Raw genomic sequence first — 18842 nt, 5'->3', positions numbered from 1 at the left:
GTCTTTGAGAGGCTCAAAAAAGTATTTGTCACCCCAATTATTGTCAGGCTAACTTTTGAACTCAACTTCTAAGAGGCATCTTACATTCACATGCATGTGTCCTTCACTCTCTTGATCTCTTTTTTCGCTTATGCCGTTGGGTTGTGCTGCTCTCTCATAAATCCCTTACATCCTCTTATAACTCTCTAAATGTCTCTCAGTCATTCTCTGCCTCATTCGTAGCTTCTAACGCCATCTTCTTTTCTCTCTGTATTATTCTGGGGTTACCTCAGGGCCTTTGACCACCACCCAAGTGACCACCACTCTTCCAGCCAGGCCATTCACCTCCAGTGCCAGCCCCTCTACTGCCCGCCCTCTGGCCCCCACCTCACGCCCTATCGGCTCCATCAACAAGCACCCCGATCTTCGACCAATCACAGCCACTGTGCCTGTCACCCGCCGGCCACCTCGCCCTCCTCAAGGCCCAGAGCCCCATGTCTGTGAAGCGAGGCTGGTCCGTGGTGTCCAGTGGCCCACCACACAGAGAGGAGAAACAGTAGACCGCCCGTGTCCCAAAGGATCCCTAGGTGAGGACAGCCGCATTGGTATATTTTTTCCACTCCAGGAAACAAACAAGTATGAGTGTCAATGTACTCACACTGCTTGTGTGCACAGTATATCTCTGTGCATGTGCCCAAGTGATCAGCATGTTTGTGTTCTCACACTTGTTTTTTTCCACTGTTGTCTTCTTCTGTCCCTGCGCTGGTCCCACCAGCAGGAATAGTCCCGATGGACTTGCAGATGAAAGCCCGTCCTCCACAAATGAAAGACTCATCTCCCACAGAAACAGAGCTGATTGAAAAGTGGTGAATAATGAAATGAAAGGCTAGACAACACAGGCTTCGCCCCCCTTCATGCTAGCTTCTATACCTCTAAACATGCAGTCATCAAAAAGCCCTCTTTAGTCACAGAAAAAAGCATCTCCCTCCATCTTCCTCTCCAGTGCCTTTCAATGTTTCTGTATGTTCTCTCTCTGTGAGAACAGCAGTAACATTAAATTAGCAGATGGCTTAATTGCCACATCTTGGCAGAGCTCTCAAACCCAATCTGTGGTCGATGGAGGAGGGTATTGGGAAAAGTGGAAGAGATGGAAACAAATCAGTGGGAGAGAGAGAAAAAGGGGGTGTGAAATGCAACGCCACATCTGCTCTGATCCTTCTACAACTATGAATTGCTGCTATATTGTTTCTGTCATCTCTGCTCTTCCGTTCTGCTTCTATCGCGCTCTCTCTGAGGTCTCTCTTCTCGCCTTTTCTCTGCGTTGTCTTTGTGACTTGACATTGGGTATTTGTGTTAGAAACAGCAGATAGACAAGTTGTGTCCTTTCTCTGCATCCCCATAACTAAGAGAAAAACCTAGCTGGAAATGAGGGTTAATGGAAAATGCTTCCCTTCATGTTTTTTTTTATTCGACAATGAGATCCATACCTGATGTCTTTGGTGTGTACCTGTGTGTTCAGAGCAAATGTTACGTGTGCATATGTTCCTTTTATATCGCTCCTTTACAGCACGGAAGCCTGTTCCGCCCCTGCCGTCTTCTTCCTCCCTTTCTCTTCCCTCACTTTCTCACTTTCTCACTTTAACCTATTCTACTTCTGACCCATTTTCTCTTTTACTTTTGACTCTACCTCCTCCCTCCTTCTTCCCTCTCATCTTCAAACACTTTGACTATTGCATTTTTAAAATTCATTTCATTCCGTTTTTCTTGGGTAAAAAGAAGAAAAAAAAATCTATCGCACTTTTTTGTGCTCATCCCTCTCCTCCACACTTTCCCCTTTAATTGCAGACACCTAACACTTATTATCTCTCCATTACTCCCCCCTCCTCTGTTTCTTCTTCCTGTGCTCGTCTCCAGGCATCGCTTCGTTCCAGTGCTTGGCGGAACAGGTCATGTGGAACCCGCGGGGGCCTGACCTGAGTAACTGCACCTCCCCGTGGGTCAATCAGGTGGCCCAGAAGGTGAGACCTGGAGCCATACCCCCTGGCCATGGGCCTGTCCCTTTCCTCTGCCCCACTGCCCCAACCTCCCCCCCTGTCCACCTCCACACACACATTAACATATCTCCAAGGCTGGCCTGATTAAAATACAGACTCATTTCAACTAGCCATTCACTACAAGGCATCTGCTCTTAATGCTTAATTAACTCTCTTTTTTCATTAATCTACTTTAATTACAGCTAGGTTAAATTATTTTTAAGAATCAGGCTTATGGATTCACAGCTTGCAAAGCACTCTGCCACTTAAGTTTCTACATCATAGTCTCATAATGCATTATACCTTTGTAATAGCCAAACCTCATTGTCTCTAGATGATGCACAATGATTTTAACTTTGCTGACTGCCATTTAAAGTACTAAATTGTCTTACAATATACACTGTAGTAAAGTCATCAATCCCATACATATGAAATGTGATTTAAAAGTCGGCTGGTTAACGCGGCTGCATTTCTGATATACCTCAGATTGAGATACATCAGATTATTCAGCCATACATACCCTTGACAGGTTTTCTTAAAGGCTTGTAAAGTGTGTGCATGTGCCTGGAAGGGTAAGTAGCATCACGGTGAAAAGCAACATCATCGGAAGAATCCATTATCCCTTCTCCTTTTGGCAAAAATCAATTGCAATTGTAAAGTGGTTGCTAAGGGTGTGATTTGCAAGTGAAACAGCGTTAGGGAGAAAAAAAAATTAACAATTTGTCCAACAAGGTCCGTCTCTGTTTTACAGTGATACAAGAGGGGCCGATAATAAATCTCCTTTTTCGGAGAAAGTCTGGGGAAATCTGATTACTCAACAAACATTGTGCAAACTGGGATTTTTTAGTACTGAAATTAAGACAAAACCTTTTTGTACTCTTAGTATGCATGTGAACGGTTTGAGATTTCCAGCAGCTTTGAATGTGACTCAACTCATCAAAGCAGATCTGTTTTATTGTCCTTATATTATACAATGTTTGTGTGTTCTCATGCGCAGATAAAAAGCGGCGAGAATGCGGCCAACATAGCTGGAGAGCTGGTGAACCACACGCGGGGTAGGATCCAGGCTGGAGATGTCAGCTCGTCCGTGCGACTGATTGAGCAACTGCTGGACATATTGGATGCCCAGCTTCAGGCCCTGAGGCCTGGAAACAAGGAGTCAGCTGCACGAAACTACAACAAGGTAGAAGAAAGTATAAACACACGCACACACACGCAGACACCCATGCTATATTTAATTGAAGCATTACAAAGGAAAGGTTGTGAGGTTAATGTCAATTGCAGTGCCAATGCAAGAACCAGTGAGATTTTAATTTACAGTTTTTGTGTTCAGCTATTTAATTCCAGCCTTTGTTTACTCCCATCCAGCTCCAGAAGCGAGAACGGACCTGTCGGGCCTACATCCAGGTAGCTTTTCTCTTTTATCCGTCTCCTTTTACATGCCTATGGAGTGAACTGCTCTATGACTCAGAATAACTGAGGGAAGATAAATCCCTGAGTAGACTAGGCTTGTAGATGAGATTCCTTTGGCTCACTGCTCTGTATTGTGATTTATATTGCCTTTGGAATCATCATTTATGGAATTTCTGGTCTGTGCTGAAGAAAAGCGTGAGTAAGTTTCGGTATAAGTCCTGCGCACAGCATGAAGTGTATTTAAATGCTGGTGTAGTATTTCTCAGAGCAGTAAAAGCTGATCTTTAGTTTTTTCTATTGCTCATGCTGTACACATCTTTGAAATGTGTGTTCAGCTAATGTGGACATCGTCTGTCTCTGACATAATCGTAGCTTTGTTGCACTGCAATAGAGCCTAACTGTATAATACTGGCATTGGCCTTATTGTGTTGCACAATAAGGTACAATATCTGTGGCTCTGAGAAAATGTAATTTGACGATAGTATGAAAGGCAACGGTTTGTGTTACTACGCCCTTCTATGCTTCTTCAATATTTGTGCAATATCTCTGGTTCTGAGAACGCTGTAATCTAATATCATGAAAAGGCCTGGTGTATGCCTCTCTGTAATGATGAAATGCGGCACTCTGCAGCACACGCTCTTTTGTGTGTCTTGACCTGTCTGCAGCGTACTGTAATATGACACCACATCTTTCTGATCTCTGCTGGATGTAGTAGAGGCTGCTGTGTAGTATGTAACTGGACCATTATTTTTTGTCACTCGTTGCAAGCTGGCTCAGTGCGGCCCCACTGATCAGAGGATAAACCCAAAGCGCCCTCCATCCTTCTCCTCCGTGACAGCGGAGTTCTGATGCTAAATTCATTTTGTTAACAGCAATGCTCTTTATTCAATACAGCAGTCAATCCTTCATTTTGAGAGGCCCGAGCAAGAGAATTACATGATTCATCAAGCAGGCTACTCCAATAAATTGGATAGCTGATACAACCATCAAAATTGCCATTAAACGAATTGTAAGTGTGAAATAGAATGGTAATATGTCTGACATAGCACAATAATAAATGTAGTGCAGGGGAGTGGTGAGATTCTAGGAAATCATAGTGGTGACTTTGTATTTTGAGGTGCTCAACTCATTTTGAAGTTACACTTTAAAATATGGTTCATATAATGTATAATTGTCAGGGAACAAGTAATAAACAAATCGGGAACTAACTGATAATTCCTGAAGAGCGAATGAATAGCTAATAGCGCTTTCTGAGAACTGAGAACAGACAGTTAGGAACTGTGTTAATGAACCAGTGTCTAATGATTAGTTACTAGATATCCGTGAATCTGCATACTAAACACTTTCTTAAGGAACAAATGGCACAAAACTAATAACTAATCGTTAAATTTTACTCAAGTAGAGTAAAATCGTGGAGATTGATTTTTTTTTTTAAAAGCCACTGAATTTGAACTGTGAATGAGCTATTAGTTTACGAATGACACAATAATAAGAAAGATTTCTAAAAATATATATATTTACGGAAAAAATATTAATTATTCAGATCATTTACATTTACTTCCCATCAGATCTGTGACTACATATAAGCTGTCCATTGATTATCAGTTATTTCCTGGTGTGTTTTATTACCTGTTCCTTGCTAACCACTCAGGATTTTGCGTACCTTGTTGTAAAGTGTTTTCAGTGACAGTAACAAATGCTGCGCCTCCTGCATGTGACAGGCGGTGGTGCAGACAGTAGACAACTTACTGCGTCCCGAGGCTCTGGAGTCGTGGCAGGACATGAACAGCACCGAGCAGGCTCACACTGCCACCATGCTACTGGACGTCCTGGAAAAAGGAGCTTTCCTGCTGGCCAACAACATGTATGGGAATCGCTTTTCTGACCGGGCCCCCAGCATTGGTAAGGCAACAGTATTGATGGTGCTAATTATGGTCGACCAATGGATGAACCACAGTTTGGACCACTGTTTGTGGAATTGTACCGCCACGTTGTAACTCTAAAGGTGAATCTTGATGAAGCCTTTGCGTGCTGTGTTTCCACCATCAGATCTTGAGGTGCATGTTTTAAACACAGAGATGGACCTGCAGGACTTGTCCTTTCCGCAGAACTACGCCAGTGACAGCACCATCCAGCTCTCAGCCTCCACAATCAAACAGTACAGTCGCAATGGTCAGCAGCCCTTACCCCTCCTCATCCTCACCACCAGGACTGAAAAATTGTACCGTCCTGTGCCGCTCACTCTCTTATGTTTTCCATTTGCATTTTCATACAAGCTTGAAACAGTCTGCATGCAGTTGACTAAGTTATTGGTTCATAATAATAGGCTAATCAGATTAACAAAAGCGCTGAGACAATTTCTTTTCCTGATGGTTTCTTAACAGCAGTCTTAATAGAATAGCTGGGGAGGCGTGTAGATTACAATCGGCCCCAGTCTGACAGAGCAATCTCAGCACTCCCTCTCTTCCCCTTTCCATTCCCTCGCTCCGTCTCTCCGCCATCTTATCCCCCTCTCTCATCTCTCTTGTTACTAACCCCCCACCCCTCTGTCATCCCCCACTCCACCACTCCCCTCCTCCCTCCGTGGCCCCTCATCCCCTACCCTTTTCTGTTTTCTGTCTCCGCTCGGCTATGCAGTGAGAACGAGATTAGAATGATTGAAACAAACGCACATGAAATATTCATATGGAATAATAAGAGATCTGTGAATGCTTGAGGGATGAATGTTCCATTGCCCTCCACATTAAATCTCGCTCTCTTCCACCAGTCAAAATGAAACGGTCCTTACCATCATTCTAACCTTCACTAACTCTCTCTCTCCATCTCACTCACCCTGTCACTCCCCACTCTCTATCTCTGTCACTCTGCCTGCCATTACCATATTATGCCCTCATTTCTGTATTCGCCCTTTTTTTCCCTTTCCTCCCTCCCCACCCCTTTATTATTTTGTCTATATCTCCTTTTTTATATAAAATCTGCCTTTTTTTTCCCTTCCCTCTCATTCTCACATTCGCTCTCTCTCTTTCATCCACTTTCTCTTCCTCTCCCTGCATTTCTCTCCCTCCATGTGCAGGACAAGTCAAGGTGGTTTTCATTCTCTATAAAAACTTGGGATCCTTTCTGTCCACTGAAAACGCCACGGTGAAGATGGAAGTGGAGGGGCCAAGCCATGATAAGAAGCGCCTGGCGGTCAACTCCCATGTAATTGCTGCCTCCATTAACAAAGAGTCCAGCAGAGTGTTTCTCACTGAACCGGTGGTCTTCACACTCAAACACCTAGAGGTGACCCAGTTCAGTCCTTATCGTGCTTAATTTACATTCTGACACATAAATGCACGTCGACATTTCCCATCACCCCCCTTGTTTTTCTCTTTCGACAGTTGGAGAATCATTACACTCCAAATTGCTCCTTCTGGAACTACTCTGAGCGCTCCATGACAGGGCAGTGGTCGTCGCAGGGCTGCCGGCTGCTGGACACCAACAACACACACACCACCTGCTCCTGCAGCCACCTCACCAACTTCGCCGTGCTCATGGCTCACCACGAGCCCGATGTAAGTAAACAAGGGTGTGGCAGATGTACGGTTCAAATGTAAGCCGGGTAATTTATGCAGACATTCATTCGTGCGAGTATTACCGTTTGCTCCCTCTAAGTCACACACCCACACACACAAGCACATTAATGTACCCTCTCAAGGCTGACAGGCTCTTTGTTTTGAATTTTCGCTTTTCCTTCTTTCACTCCGACATTCAGGGAGGCACATGCTTACAAATTCATGTCCTGCTACTTCTAGCTGACATTCACATGAATGTGAATGTCATGTATTTTTTTTAGGACGTCTTGTCTCTTGTCTCTACACTTTAGCTCCTTGCATATATTTACAAATATTAAATAAAGCAATTTTGCTCTCTCTGTCCCCTCCCCCCTCTCCTGTCTATCTATTCCCTATTGTTTCTTCCTTCCACTGATTTCCCATCTATCTCTGTATATCCCATCCTGCCATCCTTCTAACACTTTGTGCTCTATTATTCCCTCTCTATTTGTCTGACTCTGTTGTGTTTCTCTGTCCCCCTGCCCTCATTTTCTCCCCATTCCCACTCCACATTCTCAAACCGCTTTTGTTTACCCGACTCTATCCGGACCTCAGTACCAGGGGCGGATGCATGAACTGATCCTGTTTGTGATCACCTGGGTGGGGATTGTCATCTCCTTGGTGTGTCTAGCCATCTGCATCTCCACTTTCTGCTTCCTGCGGGGCCTGCAGACCGACCGCAACACAATCCACAAGAATCTCTGCATCAACCTCTTCATTGCTGAGCTGCTCTTCCTCATCGGCATCGACAAGACAGAATACCACGTGAGTTCGTAGGGCACAGTGTTCACGTGTTTGTCTGGTACCTGCCAAGGATATTAGGTTCTTGCTCAAGAAAAGAGTTTTGCTTGATTTCTTGGGAAGGAAATATATTACTCAGTTTTTACTGTTCTTTTAAAAAAACACAGCAGTAAATTCTTTCCTTTAAAACTCCATTAACACATCCGTTTCCCATAAGAAAGTGAATCACAAGATCAAGTTAGTTTTTGTATATTCCAACTTGAAAATGACAGAGTTACAGCATAACACAAGTGGCAACTTTTTTATTGAAAGGTGACTGTGAAACTGAAATTGAGGCAGTGTGTCATTACATTACTCTATAAAACATTTACTGCACCGAGTAACGAATTACCACTCAATAATATTCACACAGCCAGTCACCCAGGGGCCAGCTTTTCATTTTTCCCCAGCGATTGTTAAAAAAATACTACTGGATTCTGAGTTTCTGACTCTGCTCTGTCTTCTTCTATTTCTCACTCAGTTATACGCCTTGATCTTAACTGTTTCTCCTTCTTCATCTTAATATTTTCATTCCCCACCTTCTTCTCCTCTCTCTACTCTCTCCCTGGCTGCTACCCTCAGATTGCCTGTCCCATCTTTGCTGGCCTTCTCCATTTCTTCTTCTTGGCTGCCTTCTCCTGGATGTGTCTGGAGGGTGTGCAACTCTATCTCATGCTGGTGGAGGTCTTTGAGAGCGAGTACTCCCGCAAAAAGTACTACTATCTGTGCGGCTACTGCTTCCCCGCACTGGTGGTGGGCATCTCGGCGGCCATAGACTACAGGAGCTATGGGACCAAGAAAGCGTACGTGTGAAGACAGGCCTTTTGCACCTGCAGATTGAGAAGTAGGATTATGCTATTCCCCCAGCTGGAAATGTAATATCCAGGGCTGTGTGAACGGCTCTTGCACCTCCCCGTGGACTGGCTTTTCTGAACGCACTTAGGCAAAGCCTGATGATTAGCCTTCATAAAATAATCCGCTGAGACAGGGAAATAGTGTATGCAAGCCTGCCTGTGTGTGCATGTCTATTCACGTGTCTGAGTGTGTGTGTGTGTGTGTGTGTGTGTTTGTTCATGAGCTTGGCTGCGTGTAACTCTCTCCTCTCCTCTGTGTCACTCCAGATGCTGGCTGCGAGTGGATAACTACTTCATCTGGAGCTTCATTGGACCTGTTTCATTTGTTATTATGGTATTAGCTTTACTGTCAGACAGTATTATTCCCCTCTCAATTTTCATATCATAGCGTAAAACCAAAAGTATTTCTCCGTGCCTGCTTTGCGAGCAGACTGTAAAGTTCACTATACTCTACATTTAGTTGATTCTTCCTATCCTCTGTCCTTAGCTCAACCTCATTTTCCTCATGATTACTTTACACAAGATGATTCGCAACTCTTCAGCACTCAAACCTGACTCCAGCCGTCTGGATAACATTAAGTGAGTTCAAATTATTAGAATGACAGTCATACTCCCTGAAACTAGTGTTGCTGTTTGTTATTCCTTCCTTTGTGTATTATTTGTTAACAATTCTTTGTCCACTTCCATCAGGTCATGGGCTCTGGGGGCCATTGCCCTGCTGTTCCTGCTGGGGCTGACGTGGGCGTTCGGTCTCCTTTTTATCAATGAGAACACAGTGATCATGGCCTACCTGTTCACAACCTTCAACGCCTTCCAGGGCATGTTCATCTTTATCTTCCACTGTGCCCTGCAGAAGAAGGTAATAATACAAGACTAGTGTTTGAAAAGTCACAAAATATTATGGATGTAATTATGAGTAAGCAGATGAAATATTGTGGGGGTGGGTGGGTGGATGGATGGATGGATGGATGGATGGATGGCTGGCTGGATGTGCATATCTAATTGTATTCAGATTGAATGCGTTAAGTACATTTTGCTGTAGCCGTGTGATAAAAACCTTTGTTGCTCCACATTGGGTCCAGCCGAAACTAAGTTTTTACGAGTGGCTTTAAACCTGCCTGCTGTGCTGGTGGTGATTTTTTTTTTTTTTTTTTTTTCTCCACAGGTCCATAAGGAGTACAGTAAGTGTCTGCGTCACTCCTACTGCTGCAGCCGCACCTCCACCACCAGCTCCCACGGCTCCCTCAAGAACTCTGGCTTGCGTGCAAACAACCGCTACTACAGCGGCAGCCAAGCTCGCCACGCAGCGGCCCACAGACAGGTGCAGCTCGGGAAAGACCCTCACATTAAATGATGGCACACACAAAGCAATAGGCACACAATGCAGGCTCACCTGATTGTTCATCCTTACACATCAATCACACCACTGTTGAGTTTTGAAATTGTGTTTTTCTTGGAACAAATAAAAAGTAAATCAGCCTGTGCGCCGAGATAATTTTACTTGTTTTCACTGGAAATCAGCTTATTTCAGTCGAAGGAAAGGAAAATCAATTTTCTTGAATCAAATGACTCCTGAATCTATCTGACTTTTCTTTTTCAAGATCACTGTCAAAAATGGTGGCAAAACAAAATAAATAGCCTTAGAAACAAGGGAAAATTTTCTCACACTGATGTTGTATTTTTTCCCTAGTTTAAAAGGTCTGTTATATAAGACTCTGAAGTACAAAATGAGCGTATCTGCGGGGGTTTGATTGCAGATCAATACCAATGACTCACCGATTACTTTGCAAAGCACTCGAATTTACTTACTTAACTTACTTGTCAGCCCACAGTCATGCTGTTTTCATTTGCCAGTGATGCCAGAGATGTGGATCAAGTGAATCATCGGTGTTACAATACATTTTGTTCTTAGTGACAAAGCAGTATTAAAGTATGTTATATCATGATTTATGATGTGTTCATTAGATTCTGTGGACGATCTGGTCTAATCAGCCAGTTTACTCACCTCTGTTGTGAATATTTTACTTTCATGTTTCCGTCCATTACTGGCAGCCCCTGTGCTTACCTGAGTAGATGACTCGTTAATAAAGATATCAGTATAGTCAATATATAGGGACAGGCACCGTACAAGACATCCGGAAGTACTGTACATGCTGGCATATGTGTAGTGGCACAGACACACATACACACACACATTGACGGTTAGTCCTCACAATCAACAAACAAGATTTCCCACAATGTAATAAGATGCTTGCAAATAGCAACGGTATCAGCTACTGCAATCGTGTCTCACGTATCTCAAGTTTATTAGCACCCTTCATGGTAACATGACATAGCTGTGTGCCCCTTTAACCGACACGTCAATCTCTTTATCCGGCATGTTGCCTGTTGTTCTTTGTGGATTACAGAGTCCCACAGTTTTGATTACAGCAGCCCCACTAAGTTACAAAGTCTACCCACAGTGTTTCTATATTTAACTTGTTGTCTGTTTGCTGCCACTCACTGCGCTCTGCTCCCTCTTCCAGAGTCGGATCCGCAGGATGTGGAACGACACGGTTCGGAAGCAGACAGAATCTTCTTTCATGGCGGGAGATATCAACAGCACCCCGACACTCAACCGCGGTGAGGCCTTCCTCTATTGCTGCTCTGCTTCCCCTCCGTTAATGCACACTTAAGTGCTTACAAATACAAACAGTATATTCTAATATACTCTCACAATTGGGGAAAAAAAAAAAAAATCATGGTAATAGAGTGGAAAGAGCCAAGCAAAGCATCATTATTCAGTGTTAAATGTGTGTATATGACAGTATACAAGATGAAGAAATGTATGTTTACGCGCCTGGTTTATTAGGTTAACTAATGATTTGGATTGCCCTGCAGCCAATGGGCCAGCTAAAAAATGGCAGTTAGTAACTCGCAGTAGCTTAAACTGAGTATCATATGTATTGAAGGCTGGTTGGTGGGTGGTGGGTTTCAGTTTGCAGTGCAGTGACAGCCACTGCTCAGTAAAACTGCTTAGCAGCAGCGGAAAATATATGGAGCTCAACTTCACTGTTATGTGAATGTGTGTGTGGGTGTGTAGTTGGTGTTAGTGAGTTCATATGTCAGCCTGAACCTACGCAATGAACTCCTGTTACTGTAATTAAGCAGATTTAAGTGCATTTAGAAATTTTGAGCATTTAAAGTCAGTCATGCTAATTTAACTCACAGAAAAAGGCTCTGTAGCCATTTGACCATATCTTTGAGTATAATTCCTTTTCAACTCTCCTAAGTTTATTATCTGTTTTGGTTTTATTTAATTTGTAATTTACAGTTTTCAATTTAAAAAAAGGATAGAAACAGATATTCAGTATTACAGTCTATTGTGTCATGGTCTCTTGCAATAGATGTGGCACTTGAGTTGCCACATTTTCTGTTGCATTTCCAAAACAGACATATTTCCTCTCCTTCCTACTAATATAGGTTTGATTCCTGCTTCGTAAAACCATGTTTTGCTTATTTCTGAGTACATTTTCCACATTAGTTACACAGAAATCTTGTTGTGTCAATCCATATATCACAGAACTGCAAGTGTTGTGACCACCATTATAGCAAAATACTGTAATACAATTGTACTGTGAGTTAACCTGACGCTGCCAGTGCTAGTTGGAACTCTGACCTCACCACCTTTTTTAGCCGAATGGGATTGTTCACATCCAAACACACAGCCATATATTCTTTGCCTGAATGCAGTGACGCATGCAGTCCCCTCTGAACTCCACACAGAGCATGAACAGGGCACTGGGAATTATTTGAGACCCGAAGGAGTGAAAAATGTGTGTGGAGTCATTGATTGTCTCAGCCTCAGCAACTGGTGGCGTCTACGCCGCAGCCACCGGTGACACTGAGACCAGGTTGGCTCAGGTTCCGGATTTGGGGGGGGGGTGTTGATGATGACACAGAGGCAGTTGCTAAATCAGCCGTCACTCTCTATGCTAATTTCATCCATTTTGTTTTTAATGAACTGATTAGCGTGTGAGCGAACAGGGGGTAATTATTCTAAATGAGAAGAGTGACAGGAGCAAGGCAGGGGGTGAGGAAGAGGGGTGCTATGAGTGAGCTGGATGGTCGAGGTGTGTGTGTTATTGTTTGTATGTGTGTGTGTGTGTGTGTGTGTGGTCGGCTGGGTGGGCTGGTTGGTTTCCGGGGCTTTTTCCGTCACGATACAGCAATCACCAGGCCTGGAGGAGTAACACAATGTGGATCATTCCATGTTGCGCTGTCAAACGCAGACAACTGTGCTGTGAAGCCTTTATTTTCTGTGCTTCTGAGAAAAGTTTGTCAGTTGGCAGAAACTGGAAGACGAAGGGGAGAGGAAAGAGAGAGACAGAGAGAACCGCTATCATGGAGGAGTAATTAAATCTGGAGGGGAGACGCTGTGTCGTTATCACTGGCATCTTGGAGCTCTTTGATTTCTCTACTTTACTTCTTCATGAACCACAATCTCTTCCTGACAATAGTAATGTGTCCAGTAGACAAGGCGTGCAGTACACACACACACACACACACACACACACACACACGCCCACACACACACAGCCTCCCACGATTCCCCTTGCCCTACTTTTTCTCCCCACTTAAAGCTAGCTCCTTTAATTTTCTCCAGGATATTCCTGTGAGATACACACAGACAGCTAATCCCAACTAATTTTGTGGTGTTTGAAAAAAATTTCTGGCATGAGGAACTGAGAAAATGTGGTTGAGTCAAGACAAAGCAGAGCAAGCCAGAGAATGGAGGAAGAGGGATTTGTGTGGGATGCCAGGGAGATGGGCAGGGGTAGTGTAAAAGGACGGAAAATGATAAATAAATAGCTGTGTGTGAGATCGTATTTTATTTTTTTAGAATTCCCTGCTCCCTTGCTGTGTGATGAACGGTAGGCATGAGACCTGAAGGTTGCACTTTGCCTTGGACTACTTTCTGTCATGCTGTCCTATTTTTAATTTCATGGCATTTCTTTTTGAGTTGCCTCAGGCTGGGGCCATACATGGGCATTATACAACATTCTCAGTGTGCCATTTCTTTGAATTATATTTGTCTTGTAGTGGCATTCACATTTCACTGTGAAATTAACTGTGTTTCGATGGCTGCACCCCCTAGACTACATAATGGCATGCATTACTGTTCTCTCTCATCTGACTACATTGTCAGGAGCCGAAGGGAAACAAAATGCATGGCAAGGCTCCAAACAGCACCTTTCCCCTGCAATTGTATTTTTAGTCAAAGGTTACAATCAGCAGGCATAAACATTGAGGAGAACACTGTGAAATACATTACTCCACAAAGCACCGGCATAACAAAAATAACCCTATCTGAATAAACACTAAATATTTTTATGATTCCAGATATTATTACTGAGTCATGAAATGTGAGTTTCAGAATATTACCCCTATTGTGTGCAGCATTTCTGCATGTGCTTGCTTCGCATACACTTGAGACACAGATAAGAGCCTGTTTATGGTTATATTAATTTTTTTTTTTTTAATGTTTGTGTCTTCCAGCGACCATGGGCAACCACCTTTTGACAAACCCGGTGTTACAGACGCGCACCGGTACCTCTCCTTACAACACTCTGCTGGCTGAGAGCTTCACCCCGCCCTCGCCCGGTGTCTTCAACTCTACCGGTTAGCTCCTCATAAACACTCGAGTCTGTGTGTGCAGTCTTGTCAGCACATGTGTGTGTATATACAGTATGCACTCAGCTGGCTGTCCTTCTGTCTGTTACTCTGTCAGTAGTTTGACATGATACACAAACACTCGCTGCCATGCCTTGAGTGCCTGCACGTGCGTGTATGTGTGGTTGAGCACGTTTGTGTGCTTTTTTTTCAGACTATGTAGCTGTCAGACGGATCCACTAGGCTGAACAAAACAGTGCCAAACACTGCCCACAGCCTAACCAGCCTTCTGGTTAGATCTTGAATCGCGAGAACAGCCACAAATTGATTAGAAGTTTTGCTACAGCTGTGACTGCCTGAAATCTCGAGGACGGTTTTTCCTGTTCCTGGGCAGAAAAAGCAGTCAGCTTAAATCATGACGGACACAGAAAGGGATCAGACAGCTTGGTGGCCAGGGAGAGTGCATCTAGATGTCGGTCGGACAGGTGTGAGTGCTCACTATAACTGCTTGTGAGTGCGTGTGTGTGTGTGTGTGTGCTTGCTTTTATCAAAGAGTGGGACTCTTTAAGCAGCCTGATAGCTGTATTATCGCATTGCTGTATTCCCACCGCACTCTTTGGATGCCTATAACTGCTGAATTAGACATGTTCTGGTAATTGCTCCACTACAATATTCACTTGGTAAGGGAGAGCTGTGACTGTGTTTGGCTGGTCGCTGGCTGAATGTGCAGCCGCAGAGCATCGGGCCTAGCGTCTGAGGACTGAAATTTAAGGCAGCGTTTCTGTTAAATATTTTAAATCCTCTCCGCACAATATGTCAAGCCTGATGGCCACCGGCCTGGCAGCCAAGACATTTTTAGAAGAGAGTGGGAGAGGAAGTACGGAGAGCACTTCATTAGATTGTCTAATTACCCACACCACCAACGAAGAGGAGCGCTGATTAAAGTCACACTACACATTAAATTTTAAAAATGAACATGCTTCTCATTTTTTGGGCGGCTGTGGCTTTTGCTTTGCTGTGAGATGGTAATTTGGGGGAAAAAGCACAACGTCTTTGGTGTGTAATAAAATAAACATTACTGCTACTGTACAAGGTTTTGCATGAATTACATACGTATCTAGGTATCACTGACAGGAGTAAATAAATATCCAGTATTTTCTGTGGCTTAGATGTAAATATTGGAGGAATGTGGTGTCAAACAAACAGGACTAAGTCTGCATAAATCAAAGTTAATGTGACTGTGCATGTGTTTGTGCGTGTGGTAAGAGTTGGGAGGTTGAATGTGAGAGCGAGACAGAGAAGAGCAAAGCAGCAAATGGACAGGGATATTTTTCCTTCAGTTAATGGTTCCCTTTTGAAATGTCTTAAAAACTAATACATCAACTTAATGTTGTATCATTAAAGAACACTTACTGACTAGTGTCTTTCATTTTATTCACTCCACGACTTTCTCTTGGATGCACAGGAACCTTTCGTGACCCAAGTAAGTGTAATTCAACTCGGTTCACATCGTTGTCAGGTACTCCAGGTTACATTTTACCATCTGATATTTGTTCTTTTTCTCTTACTGACATTTGAATCTGTCTGTTTAACAGTGCAAAAACCATCTGTCCTCTGTTTCTCTTCTGTTTGTGTTTGGGTCCAGAGAGCACATTGTCTAAGGCCCGTGACCCCTGTGGTATGGAAACCTTGCCCTTGAATGGTAACTTCAACAACAGCTACTCCCTGCGCAGTGGTCCAGGGGGTGGAGGCGGGGGCAGCTGTGACTTCCTAGGTGGCGGGGGTGGAGACAGCCCCCCGCCCCTCCTCAATTCCCGTGGCTCGGAGGCCCTGGGTGGCGGAGGCATTCGACGAAACCTCTCTGATGCCGCAGCCTTTGAGAAAATGATCATCTCGGAGCTCGTGCACAACAACCTGAGAGGTGGTGTTGGAGGAGGAGGTGGAGGAGGTGGAGGTGACATAGGGGACAGGGTGTGTGGCAGCCTGGCCAGGGGACGTCCTCACGGTGGGGTCGGCCGGGGGACAGTGGGAGCCGGGCCGGAGCCTTCTATGAGCATGGATGAAGACGAGGACTTTCTAAGAGAAGGGCGGCAGCGGACCCCGCAGGATGTAGAGCTACTCTATAAAGCTCTGGAGGAGCCCCTGCTGTTGCAGCGTGCCCAGTCGGTTCTCTACCAGAGCGATCCAGAGGAGTCGGAGAGCTACACGGCCGACCTCACTGAGAGCTTGGGCCACAGCGGCCACAGCGGCCAGAGCGCTGGCGGGCAGGGAGGCAACAGAGCACCCGATTCACCTGCCCGTGACTCCCTGTACACCAGCATCACCAACCTGCGAGACTCACCATACCCTGACAGCAGTCCTGAGCCCCTGGAGGTGGTGCCCCGCTCAGCCCAGCCCCCCGAGGAGCTGTACTACAGCTCCGGGAGGCCTGCCCTGGGCTCTCGTGGAGCCCCCATGCAGACCTTCTACCAGGCCCCACCCCGGAGACCGAGTGGGGAGGGACACCAGGCTCAGGAGCCTGCCCACAATGAGGGAGACGGACAGATGCAGCTGGTTACCAGCCTGTGACGGGAGCCTGAAAGAGGAAGTTGGGGACTAATGTGATGGCCAGAACCGCCTCCTAGCCCGCCTCGTTTTTCGCATCTCTCCACTTTCTGCTTGTGTGGTTGCCTTTCTTTCTCTTGACATTTATCTGACTAACTAATGAGCAAACAGAGTGACCTTCAGGAGAAGTTGTGTCTGCATCTGCAGAAGCAGCCTTCATCTTTAACCCTCCTCTGTCTTATGGAGATGAGTGATGGGTGTTTTTCCGCAGATCATTCATCTACTCTCTCCAACCCCACTCCTCCCCAGTTCATTTGGTACCCTAAGGCCAAGTCCAGCACTCTGAATGTACCGATCCACCCCCTTTACCTTCAGATATTTCAAAACTTTAAAACTTTGTTAAAGTTTTTTTATGTAATTTCTCTTCAGACCTGCCTCCGGAGATGGGAATATCATTTTATATTTTATCTAATTTCCCTTTCGTACCATCCATAGGTCTTTTTTGAGTCATTGTTTGATAGAAGTAGTTAGCTGTGGAGACAGGGAATATAGTACACTATTAAAACCTAAAAAATGTCTCACAGAAAGCTCTTCATTGTTGCCAAAAATATCTTTTATTGAGCCAGAACAGAAACTAGAACATTCACAAGACAAACAGACACGCACACACGCACGCACACGCGCACACACACACACACACACACACACACACACACACACACATACACATATATATACTCACTCATCCAGAAGTGCTCATTACTGAACAACAAAGGTGAAAACAGTACTCCATCTAAGTAAAAAGGAGCAAAAGCTTTTGTTCCAAGCAGGCAGTGGGAGCTGATTCAGTGTAGTTGCCTTCATTTTCTCTTGCAATGAATCAACGATGATGAACAGAAGTGGAGTAGAGGCAGAGATGGAGACCGAGGAGGCGTCGCTCCACCCTTCCAGGCGCAGGAAATCCTGCACCCATAAGACTGGCCAATCTTCTCCACTGTTCTCTCTGGTTGTTTGCTTTAGGCATTTGAAAAGTTAAATGACTGCCTTGCTATTTTTTTGAAGAGAGTATTCAATTTGTTGACTTTGGGTCTACATCCTTTGGGGGCTGCGGGAGCAGACTGGTGTCTGCCCCCTCTCTCTGTACTTTGCTGTTAGAGCCTAGCCAGTCGAAGTGGACTTGTTTCCTGTGTGTGGCTATGACAACTAAGACTGTAAACGTCGCAAACGCACTGGTCGACCAATTGGTATAACCGTGTACATAGGAACCACACATGAATCTACTTTATTCCTGCTATGTAAATAGAGACACCAGATGATCAAACCGACAAAAAGTAACAAATACTATGAAAAATTACTTCTTGTACTGCAACAAACAGCCGAAAGAAAAAAAATAAAATGTTTTGGAGTTTGTGACCTGAATGATACTCTCTCTCCCCCGTTGCTTGATCTCTCGCTCTCTCGCTCTTCTGTGCCCCAGCACTGTGCCATTCAGTGAAATTCCTTAGTGATCCAATGGAGAGAGAAAGGCAAAGAGAGATTATAATGTGTAGAAGATTTTTATTTATACAAATGAAAAATGGAACAAAAAAAATCCGGCACAGTTTTTATGTAATATAATCCAATACATGTTGTTAATGTTTGACCTTTGACATTCCCAGGGTGGAATTGCTGAAGGCAGCGGGTGGCGGGAGGTGTGGGGCAAGCAAGATAGATGTCGTCAAATGTCATACTGTGCCTCACAGGCAGGATAAAGCATTGTGGGTGAACGACAGCATCCATAAAGTGATTTGGTTTGTTCTTGTATTATTTGGAAGATATAACCAGATTACATACTTTTAACAAGATGAGTTTTAGCATGTATGAAAATGACGTTTGTTTTGCTATCAGAGAATATTGCATTTTGCTGTTTCTTAAAGATAGTTTCAGCATTACTCCAGAGCCTAATGTGACAATTCGTTAATTTCCTGTGTGCATGTGTTCGTGTGCATGTGTGT

At 44.3% G+C, this 18842-nt stretch overlaps 1 protein-coding gene across 2 annotated transcripts in view; it reads left to right on the top strand.

Annotated features, from left to right (window-relative positions):
- adgrl1a (adhesion G protein-coupled receptor L1a) overlaps positions 1–18556 on the top strand; it is a 38941-nt gene extending 20385 nt beyond the window's left edge. Inside the window, exons 7-25 of one of the 2 annotated variants that reach the window (XM_040158534.1) lie at positions 273–566; positions 1894–1997; positions 3010–3195; positions 3381–3419; positions 5147–5327; positions 5475–5597; positions 6499–6707; positions 6806–6979; positions 7574–7783; positions 8381–8601; positions 8920–8986; positions 9140–9231; positions 9343–9511; positions 9818–9946; positions 11178–11274; positions 14191–14313; positions 15770–15787; positions 15950–16275; positions 16411–18556. In XM_040158534.1, the coding sequence (XP_040014468.1) occupies positions 273–566; positions 1894–1997; positions 3010–3195; positions 3381–3419; positions 5147–5327; positions 5475–5597; positions 6499–6707; positions 6806–6979; positions 7574–7783; positions 8381–8601; positions 8920–8986; positions 9140–9231; positions 9343–9511; positions 9818–9946; positions 11178–11274; positions 14191–14313; positions 15770–15787; positions 15950–16275; positions 16411–16872 (3224 nt within the window). In that variant the 3' untranslated portion in view covers positions 16873–18556. Of the gene's footprint in view, positions 1–272; positions 567–1893; positions 1998–3009; positions 3196–3380; positions 3420–5146; positions 5328–5474; positions 5598–6498; positions 6708–6805; positions 6980–7573; positions 7784–8380; positions 8602–8919; positions 8987–9139; positions 9232–9342; positions 9512–9817; positions 9947–11177; positions 11275–14190; positions 14314–15769; positions 15788–15949 lie in introns of both variants that reach the window. The other variant, XM_040158543.1, reaches the window with a different exon arrangement.
- The last annotated feature ends 286 nt before the right edge of the window (positions 18557–18842 follow it).

The sequence above is a fragment of the Xiphias gladius genome, chromosome 3, assembly GCF_016859285.1.
Source record: "Xiphias gladius isolate SHS-SW01 ecotype Sanya breed wild chromosome 3, ASM1685928v1, whole genome shotgun sequence".
NCBI classification, from domain to species: domain Eukaryota; kingdom Metazoa; phylum Chordata; class Actinopteri; order Istiophoriformes; family Xiphiidae; genus Xiphias; species Xiphias gladius.
This window is presented reverse-complemented; position numbering and strand designations above follow the sequence as displayed.